Source organism: Periplaneta americana, chromosome 11 (genome assembly GCF_040183065.1).
Source record: "Periplaneta americana isolate PAMFEO1 chromosome 11, P.americana_PAMFEO1_priV1, whole genome shotgun sequence".
Lineage (NCBI taxonomy): Eukaryota > Metazoa > Arthropoda > Insecta > Blattodea > Blattidae > Periplaneta > Periplaneta americana.
The window spans coordinates 74116609-74129482 of record NC_091127.1 but is presented as its reverse complement, the minus strand read 5'-3'; the positions used below and the strand labels follow the sequence as shown (position 1 = coordinate 74129482).

The window sequence follows — 12874 nt, the reverse complement described above, 5'->3', positions numbered from 1 at the left end:
AAGATTTTATTCTCAATAAAATATCTTTCGTGGCATAAACATAACAAATTTACTGACGTCGGCCTTAAAACATTCAAACAATTAAGCGTTCAAAAAAAAAAAAAAAAAGCGACAATTCAATATTTAGTCTATCTTCCTCTTATCTCGATCATCTTGCAGTCGAGTGGGCATGGAATTGACTAGTCTTTGCAAATAGCGACTGTTCTTAGACACGATTTTCTAGGCATTCTGAACATACACACATAAATGTTCTGTCCATGGGCAGGTCTTTCATTGCAAACCCAGCAATCTCCAATCTTTCCTATTTTCTGCCTTCCTCTTAGTCTCCGCATATGATCCACATATCCTAATGTCGTCTATTATTCTTTTCAACCAGAGACCCAACCAATTCCTTTTTCTCTTTCTAATCAGTTTCAGCATCATTCTTTCTTCACTCACTTTTTCAAACACAATTTTATTTCTTATTCTGTCTGTCCGCTTTACACGCACCGTTCTTCTCCACATCCATATTTCAAATGCTTCAATTCGTTTCTCTTCATTTCGTCGTAATGTCCATTGTTCTTTTTCCAGAGGTCCGCAGAAGATCCTTCTTCTTCTATTAAAAGCTTCCTTTGTTCATGTTTGCAGTTTTCTTGGGAAGGATAGGCCTAAATGCGGTAACATCCCGTTGCTTTCCGCACACCACTATCTCTTTTGCATCTTATTAAATTCCAGGGGGCCCAAGCGTGGAGATGAGGAGAGTGGATTTGACTAATTGGGCCCTCCGGACTTCACCGAAAGTCACGGCAAGGGTTAAATATTAATTCTATCAGGATGTTTGACCAGGTCAGAGACCGGGAAATCTCAATTAGCCTTTGCCCCCCGCATCCTGGACTAGCTTCTACGAATCATCAGAAAATCTTAGAGCGTGATTGGGTCAATTTTTCCGAAAATGTTTCCACACTTTTGCTCTCGTAGCTCAGCGGACGAACGTCGGAATTTAGATGTCAACGTCTCAGGTTCAATTCCTCGTTACTCCTTTTCATTTTATTGTGGTTCAAGATAGTATAATGTAATAATACAAAAAGAAAAACTAATACCAGTATTATGCAACTGGATTTTTCCAAACCTAATATTAAATTTATGTTATTTATAGCGCTAAAGAACGATTACAATATAAATAACTTGAATATTATTTATACAGTATCACTAAAGAACGATAACAGAATATAAATGATAAATATCGGTTTGTTTAATTAATATATTGCGAAAGAACAATAACAATATAAATAACTTGAATATTGTTTTATAATGCTAGTGAAGGAAAACAGAATATAAATGATAACTTGAATATTTAAATCGCTAAAGAACGATAACAATATAAAAATTGTGAATATTATTCATGTCGGAATTTCACAGATTTATTACAGATGTATTTAAGAAATTGTAGAAGAATAGTAATTAGTAACAGTGTCCTATTTATTCTTCTTGGAGCCAAATTTGTAACTTTTAAAAGTGTGGTTACTATGTTGAAGTGTATGTGTTGTAACGGATGCTTGATTTGTTATGTATGTGAGTCAGTTATGGGATGCTTGATGTCGTCGCAATGTCGTAATTATAGTTTGATTGTGTTTGTGTGACTATTGTGTATTAATTTATGATGTATGGTACAGAAACCTGCATATTTGTGTTATAGAAGTGTTACGTATGTGTGTTATTAATGTTTCTGTATGTTTCAAATTGATACCTGATATTTGTTTTGCAATCGCAATGCGTAATTTACGGATTGTTTATGTTTTGTTTACATCGCGTAAGCTAATTTAATTTTCTTTTCCATTTCTCTTTATGCTTATCTTTTTTTGTGTATAAAACTATAGCCCTAACATACATATGTAAAATAGGGCTAACCCCCATTGGAGATACAATAATAATTATTATTCATATCGTTATAATACGATAACAGAATACAAATGATGACCTGAATTTTATTTATATCTCTAAAGAACGATAACAAAATATAAATAACGTGATACCCATAAAGAACGATAACTGGATATAAATGATAATTTGAATATCATTTACATCGCTAAAGAACGATTAAAAAATAAAATGAAAACTTGAAGAAGGCCCGAACCCACGACCTTCGAATCATTAAACAAGCAGTCTACCGCTGGTCTACGAGGCGCAGATATGGAACACTTTCATAGTTCCGGAACTGCTTGTACAAGAACATGCATCGTGTAACATCGCCGCGACCCGAAGTGGACTTTGAAAATATTCGCTGTTCACGAGTGCGGCCACTTTTTTTTTTTTTTTTTTTTTTTGACAGCTGTACATTGTACCCATATCGTAAGAACGAATCGAAGAAACTATGACACTCGTCACTCTTGTTGTTCGTGATCATGTATAACAAGAACTGAGGTACCGTTTAAGTGTCTTACGGGTTACCAGAAAATTCTACATCGAATTTTTTTTTTAATTTAGTAGCGGTGTCACATTTGTCATTTTCAGTTATTACAGTTATTTATTAATTTAAAACCTCCCACCGTGATTTACGAACATATTGTATGCTTTTGTCTCTCAATAGTCATTGTAGGTGAAAAGAAATCATCAGATCCGTACACACCATATGACAGAACAACTTGCTTCTGTTTATGCTATGGGCGATGGTACTGGATTAATAGTTCACTACTGGTAGCGTAAATTGAAAGAGGAGTACAAGATAATGAAGAAGATCATTGAAAAGAAAGAAGGGGAAGAAGAGAAAAATAAGGATGTGTAGAAATAATCGCATCGTAAACGTTAGGGGGTGAAACCATTCAGGAAGTTGACAAATGTAAATACCTAGGAATAACATTTAGCAGCGATCTCGGCCTTGGGGGAACACGTTACTGACACAGCGGGAAAAGCATGGAGAGCGTTATACTTTGTGATGAGGGTACTAAGAAAAGGGTCTGATAAATCCAAAGAGATTGCATATAAATCACTAGTTCGTCCATTAATGGAATATGGTGCTGCATGTCCTTGAAGATTAGAACATATTAAGACACTGAAAAAGATTAAAAAACGGGCTCTCAAGCGTTGTAATAATTCACCATTAAAAGGGGGCACACTCACGGACAGGAGAACGCGAATTCGATTATGCGCAATGTTCAAAACATAACCCTATTTTTGAATACATTTTTGGTAAGTCTGCAGGTAAGGCATTCCAGTCCCTCATAGTACGACTGAGAAAAGAAAACTTTCCAGTGTCCGTCCTCTGTCTTCTTTCCCTCAATTTATATGAGTGGTCGTTCCTTGAAGAGTAATTTGGCGGCTGCAACCTAATTTTTATTTCCCTCCAGGCAGGCTCACCTCTGTTCAAGGAACGACCACTCATATAAATTGAGGGAAAGAAGACAGAGGACGGACACTGGAAAGTTTTCTTTTCTCAATCGTACTATCAGGGACTGGAATGCCTTACCTGCAGACCTACTAGAGGCTCTACCAATAACCAAAAATGTATTTAAAATAGGGTTAAGGACTTTACTAATAGACGGTAGTATATTAGGCCTATACACACTATTTAAAGGGTGTAATTGTTATTTTGTTATTGAAGTGTTGTATCAGTGAAGAAGTTTGTTATGTCAGTGAAGTGTGTTGTGTAAGTGAAGTGTGTTTCTGTCAGTGAAGATTTATAGTTTATAGTGACAGTGCAAAGTATTTGAACAGTGAAATGTTTTTGAAGTGTTAGTTAAATCAGGATAAAATCAGTAAAATGTGTCGTACTTCCAGTGCAATGAGTGAGTTGTCAGCGAAATGAGCGTAGTGCTGAAAGGTACTTGTGCAGGCATGAACATATCATACTCGTGGGTTTTAGTTCGAACTTAGGGTTAAGATACGAATTAGATTTACTTTAAATGTTATTTTAAGTGATCGTGTTTCATTATTATTGAGTGTAATTAGTTAACACTGCCACCGAGTATATACCCCTTTGCAGTGTGAATAAGTACATACACATACAAAGAAGAAAAATGAAGCGAGGCTACGTAAGAACAAAACGTGAGGAAGGGGCAAAATAACAAATAACAGGATGAAGAGGCAAAAATAAGAACAATGGGAAGAGAATCAAGTACAAAAGCAATAAGAAGAACAAAAACAAAATGATCTTCAGATTTATATGGCATTCTCTTCTAGCTGAGAATGAAGCAGTCAGGAACCATCTGTATTCGTATTTTGTCGTTGCTCCCTCTTAAATATTTCGGGAGGAGACGTCAATTTTAACAGTAATGTTCCAAGAAATGTTACACGCCTTTGCTGATCCCTACTTGTCATGGATGCCCCACTCTCTCAGATTTCCTTTACGTGGATAAAGTGAAGGTGTAGTCTGCATATAAACTATCTCAAATTAGTTCACCAGAATTACAAAGCTAGCTGGAACTCTCGTCGTGCATTTCTGTCTCTAGTTTGATTCACTTTGTAAAATATTCTTCTTCGAACTATATTTTTGTTGAGTCAGGCCTAATGTTGCAGGATATCTGTCACATTCTTTGTCTTACTGAAGCTCATTCTCTATGCCCTCTGTCAGGAACAAAATTCTTTTAATGTGCTGTAGCTAAGGAACTGTCTTATCAAACGTAAACAGTCCGCTATAAGGTGATGATGTCTACAATCGAATCTTACAATTAAAAAGCGTATTTGTCACTTTTAATGATGCAGTCAGAAGAGAGCGTTTGGGTGAGGTCAGGTGTTCGAATCGTTTTAGAACTAAATCATAATTTAAAACATTGAATAAATTTATTTAAAAGCCACCGGCGTAGCACTGATGGTAACGAGTTGGACTCGAGATGTAAGGCTGCGCTCGGCGGTGGGTTCGAATCCTGCGTGGGCCAATTACTTGGTTTTCCGAAGTTTATCCTAACTGTAAGGTGAATACCAGATAATACCATGACGAATCCTTAACTCATCTCGCCAAATACCATCTCGATATTACCAATTCCACCGACAAGCACATTAAAACTTCAAACTGATGTGTGTTCAAAACCGGAAAAAAGTCATGATTATTCGTAAATCCCTGAAAAGCAATTTTATTAATCTGGTATGATATATAACTTTATTTATTTAATGCCCCGATAGATAATGTGCTCGTATATAACGCTGAACAAAAGTCACTTCACTGAAAATTCATAACAATAGGTAATGCATGCATAGACACTACCTTCATGAGCGCCTTCATGGCGTGTAAATGGGGATATGTTTACCATTACCTCTTATTTTGAGTTGTGGAATATTAGAGAAATTTGGATGAAGATGCCTACCGCAGAAAGAGGAGTTATTACTAACCTATTAGGATTTTCTATTCGGTTTATTGCATCTGACTTACATGCTATTTCAGTCTTCCATTATCGCTTGAAGTAGAAGACGCTCGCGAAATCTGCTTTTGTTCAGCTGGATTGTTGAAATAGACCGCTGTTGGAATTACATTTTTGTGACTGGAAAAGAATGGGACCTGTATTTTTTTTTTTTTTACTAATGGCGGGTACTTGACTGTTCATCATTCACCCATATGAAGTCAGTTGTGTAGACCAGTTTCCTGACTGAGTCGTCGTTTAGAGTATGCCATAGGAGGCTTGTCAACTCTACACCCGCGATGAGATGAGATGAGATGAGATGAGATGAGATGAGATGAGATGAGATGATGTTGGAAATTTGTTGAGACGTCAGCTCCCGGAGAAAATCCCTGTTACTTGGACCACGGGCTTGTGCAACACAAGTTATAAATCGGAGGTACGCGTGGGGATTGATTCCGGATCACAGGAAGAATATGAATAATTTGACATTTTAATGTAATTTATTGTGATTATTTGGATTACTACGAAATTAAGAAATCGTGCCATTTAATGATACTACTACTACTACTACCACCACCACCACCACCACCACCGTATTTAGTTACGCTAGTAGGCCTATGTAAGTAAAATGGTGTAGAATCAATGTCTCCCTACAGTTCAGGTGAAATATTTTGTATTAATATGGATAAGGTCATAACTATATTTAGTTTCATCATGGAGGTCTTTTCTTTTTCAAAGGTCATACAACTGTTTCTTTTTTAATTAATACCTCTCGAGACATAAATGTGCTTTTTTCTGAGATGTTTGCCAGCGGCTTGCAGCTTAGGTTGGCAATGTTGTCCGACAACTTTCTTCTGCAGGTGTCTGGTGTTCCCAGAATAATGTTGCATCAGAACAGAAATGCGTGGAATGTGGATGCCTGTAGCAATAGCAATTATTGCAAACTGTTGCACTTACTCAGGTTTCAGCTGTAATGTCGGCAACTTTGGAAACCTTCGCGGATATTCGCCGACCTTCAGTACAGCTTCGTGTGTGAGTGATTGCTTATCAATGTCGGTAACTTGTGTCACGTTGCGAGTTTTCCTGTTTAACTAAAATAACACATTTTCTCATCGAGTACAACTTTTCTAGGGAACAGTCCCAGCTGTTTTATATAAGATGTTATATTCAATATAGTGCACTTCACAATTTGTTTCTTAGACTTTCGTAGTTATCCAGCATATCTATGTATGTGAGTCTGGTAAGTAATTTTTAAGTAATTTTTTCATCTTTGTTTACCATAGAGAGTAGGGTATACTATATAGTACCGAAAGTTTTCATAAAACGAAAGTAAGTGAGCAGAAAGTAACTATAAATAGAAATGTACATTTTAGCCTAGAATTGCTGTAGTTACAATAAAGTTGATGTCTGGCGGAAGAAGTATGTTGCCTAATCTCGCACATAGGATACATAGTGATTTTTTATGTTTTCTGTTGCGTTATTTTACGACGCTTTATCAACTGCGATGGTTATCTAACGTCTGAGAGTGAGCTGGAGGTAATAATGTCAGCGAAATGAGTCTAGGGACCAGCGCCGAAAGTTAATCAGCATTTGTTCTTAATAGGTTGAAGGAAAACTCCAGACATAACCTCAACCAAGCAACTTGTCCCACTCAGGTTTTTTATGTTGTAAATTAAATTGGCTTCTTCAGCAGTGGTGTGAAACTTTTATCAGTGTTATGTAAATAGTAAACTAGCATGGTTAAGTGTCATATAGCCTATATTACGAATGAATGAAAAAATGAATGAATGAATGAACCGTTTTTTCCTATGAAGGGCTAATACCTCCTAAAAGAGAGAGCTCGTTGGAAACTCATGTGGTGAGCTAATCCACATGATACTCTAGCAGGAATAAAATAAAAAAATATGGTCATCGTAACATGCTCATGTTGCTGTAAAAATTCGACAAACGTAGAAGCAAAATAAAAGGAAGCCGTAATCATGATCGGTTACAACAATTTTGTAAGTGATCATTTAATATTCCAACATTATCATAATATTCCTAGCGTCGACTGAGGAAGATGAAAGCGTCATCATCTTGCTTTACTACCGACGAATGATAGTAAATTGGTTCGAAGAGGAGAATTTGAATATAATGTCATTAAACAAAACTATTAACTATATTAAAAATACAACAATAATACACTGCAAAGTCGTGTAATTCCTATATTTCTGATTTAATTATTCACTTGCGAATGACTAAATTAAAATTTGTTTTATTTAACTGCCGAGGTTATATCAGCGTCGCCGGTTTGCCGGAATTTTGTCCCACAGGAGTTTTTTTACATGCTAGTAAAACTACTGGCATGAGCCCCTCGCATTTAAGCACACATAAATGCCATCGACTTTACCCGGAATCGAACCCGCAACCTTGGGCACAGGCCAGCACTATACCTCCTGCGCCATCTAGGGTGACCGAATGACTATACTATAATGTAAATAATAACTGTTATAACCTACCATAGACCATATGACTAGGTAATTTGTGAGATTTCACCTTTTTTGTGAGGCGGAAGGTACATGGTAATGTTGTAAAATAGAACAATAAATTAAATTGGGAAGTAGGACGGGGTTGCTGTAGAAACGTGTACGTGTGTGTGTTTAGTAACTATATTCTCAGCAGAGTTAAACTCTAGTTAGCTCCATTTTTGGCAGTTATTTGTTTCGATTCACTATCTATAATTGAAATTTTATTGTTAGCCTGTGTGTAAAATACAAATACAGGCCCCAAAGTGATGCCTCTTTCATCTCGTTAAATGAAGAAGAGAGAGTATTGTATTGTTGCATGATGCTGATAATGATGATACAAATGGCTTGTAAGGAACCTGAAGGTTTATTGCCGCTCTCACATAAGCTCACCATCGGTCCCTATTCTGAGCAAGATTAATCCAGTCTCTACCATCATATCCCACCCCCCTCAAATACATTTTAATATTATCCTCCCATCTACGTCTCAGTCTCCCCAAAGGTCTTTTTCCCTCCGGCCTCGCAACTATATATATTTCTGGATTCGCTCATACGTGCTACATGCCCTGCCCATCTCAAACGTCTGGATTTAATACTCCTACGAGTAATTATGTGAGGTGAAGAATACATTGCGTGCATTTCTGCGTTGTGTAACTTTGTCCATTCTCCTGTAACTTCATCCCTCTTAGCCCCAAATATTTTCCTAAGCACCTTTTTCTCAAACACCCTTAACTTCTGTTCCTCCCTCAAAGTAAGAGTCCAAGTTTCACAACCATACAGAACAACCGATAATGTAACTGTTTTATAAATTCTAACTTTCACTTGATGTATCACCACATTTCTTATACGGTTTCCACCATAACTTACTATTACATTTCCTACAATTAATATGAAATCCCGACAGTCAGTTTAACTAATATCTCTACTAATTCTGATATTAATTTAACCCCAGTCTACTTCTCCTTACTGATCTTAAATGTCCACCATCTGTTATTACTACTTTAAGATCGTGCACTTCACTCACACCACTCCTGCATTCTATTCTTCCTAACATAATTTATTTATAATTACGGTCTTCCTACATTCCAGCCTTTTTTTAAGTAATTGCGACAATCTACTATTTTTATACAGTTATTGTATTGTTACAAAAATATCGATTTCGAAATTTCCACGGAAATAATACAATTTCAGCACTGCCTCTACCGAAAACAATGTTTTTAGCATGTCTGTTTTTCTGTAGACATATATTTGTGTTTTGTTAGAATGAAGAATAGGAATACTCAATAAATACTCGTACAAAACACAGCCAGATAATTTTTTAAAGAAGTTTTTGATTGTCTTAACAAACTCTTCTGTCCACCCATTGATGTTCTTAAGGACCTCTTGTATTGCTTCGTATATTTTTTTCCATAATTTTCTTGGTTTCTACGCTTTTCATTTCGTTACCAGTTCACCGCACTTAAAGAATAAGCTTTTCAAATTGTCTCTTATGTAGTAATTGAGAATTGGTAATTATTAATGTAAATTGATGTCATGATGTCAATGTGCATTTATAGCTGCATGCAAAAGTGTGAATATGAAATGATTTATTACCTCACAATCATTTTTCTTTCATTTCAGCAACTGAAAGATGCTCTGGGAGAAGTTGTTGCAGAAATGGAGAACATGGATACGGCAGATGAGGGGTTTGTATTTTATTCTCATCACATGTACAGTATAATATCGTTCGTAGTACAGTGAGTGTAGAAAGTATTGATACACTTAACAATATTACGACAATTAATTAATATAATTAGTTATACACTATATACAGTAACAAAAATATGCACCTATAAATTGTACTCTACAAAGTCAAACAAACGCAGTTTCCTCTGTTTTAACACAAAAAAAACACGTAAAAATAATTTATACATTGACAACAAAAATCAACTAAAACATATTGATACAGTCCCATATTATGGCTGTTTTTTGTCTTTACGTTCGGAGTTCAATACTTAGTTGGGAGCCCTTTGGATTTCAAGATGGCTTCCAGACGACGTGGCATCGACTCGACTAACCTTGAAGTTACTGAAATAGGGATATGTCTCCATTCGTCTTCCAAAGCGTATTTCAGGTCTTGCTTGTTGCACATTTGCCTTGAACGAATTTTTCTTTTCAGATGTTTCCATAAATTCGCAATGGGATTAATGTCCGGAGACTGTGGGGGCGTTTCCATGTACTTTGGTGTGTTATACAGAATCCATAAGCAGGTTCATTATCTTGCATAAATACAACAACTTGTCTAATACCCATTTTCTCTGCAGATGCATGAAGTTTGGTCTGTAGTAGCCTATATTTATATACTGTTGGTGATCCATGACGCCATCGATAAAATGCAAGGTTCCTACCCCAGAGGCACTCATGCAGCCCCATAGTAATACAGAACCACCACCATGTTTCACAGTGGGTTGGAGATTTTGCTTTTGTAGCCCTGTATTCTTCGTCCTCCAGACTTTTCTTCTTCCATCTGAAGAAAAAATATGGAATTTAGATTCATCAGTAAAAATTACTTTGTTCCAAAATTCTTAGGAGGTGGTGATGTGTGTTTTAGCGAAGTGTAGTCTCTTTCTGTTTTTATCACATGCAAAGCATTTTCTGCGGGTTGTTCTCCCATGTACAGTAGTTCGTTAGAACACTACTAGCAGAAATACTAATATTCAAGTCAGTCTTGACACTAGCTGCTAATTTCGGTGCACTGATTTTGAGAATTTTGTTTTATTCTCCTCCTTAATGCTATCTCAGTATATACAGTTTTCTAGGACGTCCTGATCTGTGGCTATTTTCCAACTATTTTCGTTCGCCTACTCTATCAATTATATGCTGAATGGTTGCTCTTGGTTTTTCAATTATTTTACTAATTTCATTTAGCGATTTACACTCATTATGTAAACGAATAATTATCCCCCTCTCTTCGACCGTAGTCTCTCTTCCTTTGCGCCCCATTACAACATTGATTTGCATCTACGAAACAATACACCTGCACAGCAACGTACTCAAGGCCAGACTGAATAACAACGCTACCAGAACCACCCTCACTTGCTATTGACTGAAACGTAATACTGTATCAATACTTTTTATTTTGGGTATTTCTGCCATTTCGGATTCTTCTAGTCTAAAACAAAATTTCTTTCAAGATTCCCTCGTTCCTATTTCAAGATTCAATCAAGTGAATAGTAATAGATTATACCCGTTTCACGTTTTCACTAAATATCACGTGTATGCGTAATTAATACACAATTTTTGTAACTTGCTTTAGATGTATCAATATTTTCTACACTCACTGTATATTGTGGGGTAGATACAATGTAGAGTAGACAATTGACAAATGATCGAATATGAATCGTTATCAAAACCGGTAAAGAAGCAGTCGGCTCTCAAGAAGGTAGGAGTCATTCAACAGTCCTATTTGCCAAGGTAATATAATTTATTTAAAATCTACATTCATCTCCTGTTTTATATTGTTTGTATTATTTTATTTATATTTCTCTTGTTTGTTTGTAATTATATTCTTTATTCTGTATATTTAAATAAATAAATAAATAAATGAATGAATGAATAAATAAATAAATCATTACAAAAGTACATTTGGAAATGTCTGTCAGATTATCTGATGCTTACTTCAAATCCCTTCAATAAATTCTGGAGCACACTTCAGTTAATTACACATACGGTATCTACTGTAAGTAGTCTGATGTATAGTAAAATACATACGCGTTAAGTTCAAGTTTCTCTGTGGCCACATGGCTTATCTAACCACAAAACAGAAAATTCCAACATATACATACACATCTGCAGCTGCACCAACCTACTGAAATGACCCGTAATTTAAGTACCTGCCCTTTTTTTTAAATCAAAATACGTATTAGCCGTAGGACTTTAACCACTCTCCCCATATGAGTATTATTAAGTTTATCTGAAGGCAAAACCAAACCTTCTGTGGACACCATTTTCATTTACTTTGATAAAGGTTAATATTAATATAACGTTCTTTTATTACCTCTTACCGACACATTATTTGTACGGGACTATGGCCGATTGGTTTTCCTCCCGTGCGAGAGAGCGATCGTGTCTCCCCACTAAACAAAGACGCGCGCTACGACCGGTTTTAATGCCGGTAAGTTATATACGCCACGCATTGTACGTTCTAATTAGGTTTTGTTTAATTTGTTTTCAATTTTAGGTACTACATTTGCTTTGTTTCGTATATAAACTAACATTGAGAGGTTGAGGGGATGAATGATAAAGATGACATAGTCTGTACAAACAGCAACGCTGTCAAGGCCAGGGGTAATAACATTCTGGTCGAGTTATTCATTATGTACTGCGTTATTGGCGACTACTGCGACTGCTTATTGACTATCGTTCGATATTTATCGATCGGAGACCTGAAAGTCACCGAATTCGATCATTTTCAATATTACTCGACTGTTGGAAACAACAAAAATTATGGTGTAGAATGTTTGATAGTTGTTTCTTTTCTAAAGTTTTTCCTCGTATAAGATACACACACTATATTTTATTGCAAAAATAGGTGAAAGGGAGTGCGTCTATTAGCAGGTAAATATGGTAATATTCTTTATACAGTACGATACTTAGTTTGGGGAATTGTAAATTACAGGAACACCACTTCTTACCTTCTTGAAAATCACTCAAACTATAAAATGAAAGTATTCATTAGTACAAATAGATGTGATCAGTTGGAGAGGTGTGAGTGCACCCCACCCCACCCCTCCTAAATACGTACCTTACTTGTATACGAAAGTATCGTCCGTGAATGAATACGGCCATATTTCGTTAATTTGATACTGGGTTTCAGTGTCGCCAACATAGTAATAATACCATACACCTAATCAAACCTAACCTAACCTTCCACCTGTAGCAACATTCCTCATGTTTAATATCATTTCATTTGCATGTATTGGCAACCCTGCTACTCGTGTCTTGTCCACCATTTTATAAGTTTAACTGTTTTCTTTAAAATACATATTATGACAACTGAAATAATTGTAACTTATGAAATTA

The 12874-nt window shown here is 36.0% G+C and overlaps 1 protein-coding gene across 4 annotated transcripts in view; it reads left to right on the top strand.

The window, feature by feature from the left end:
* step (cytohesin steppke) overlaps positions 1 to 12874 on the top strand; it is a 371199-nt gene that overhangs the window by 317865 nt on the left and 40460 nt on the right. For 3 of the 4 annotated variants that reach the window (XM_069839622.1, XM_069839620.1, XM_069839624.1), the window contains one exon: positions 9434 to 9498. In XM_069839622.1, the coding sequence (XP_069695723.1) occupies positions 9434 to 9498 (65 nt within the window). Of the gene's footprint in view, positions 1 to 6282; positions 6550 to 9433; positions 9499 to 12874 lie in introns of those variants that run through there. The other variant, XM_069839623.1, reaches the window with a different exon arrangement.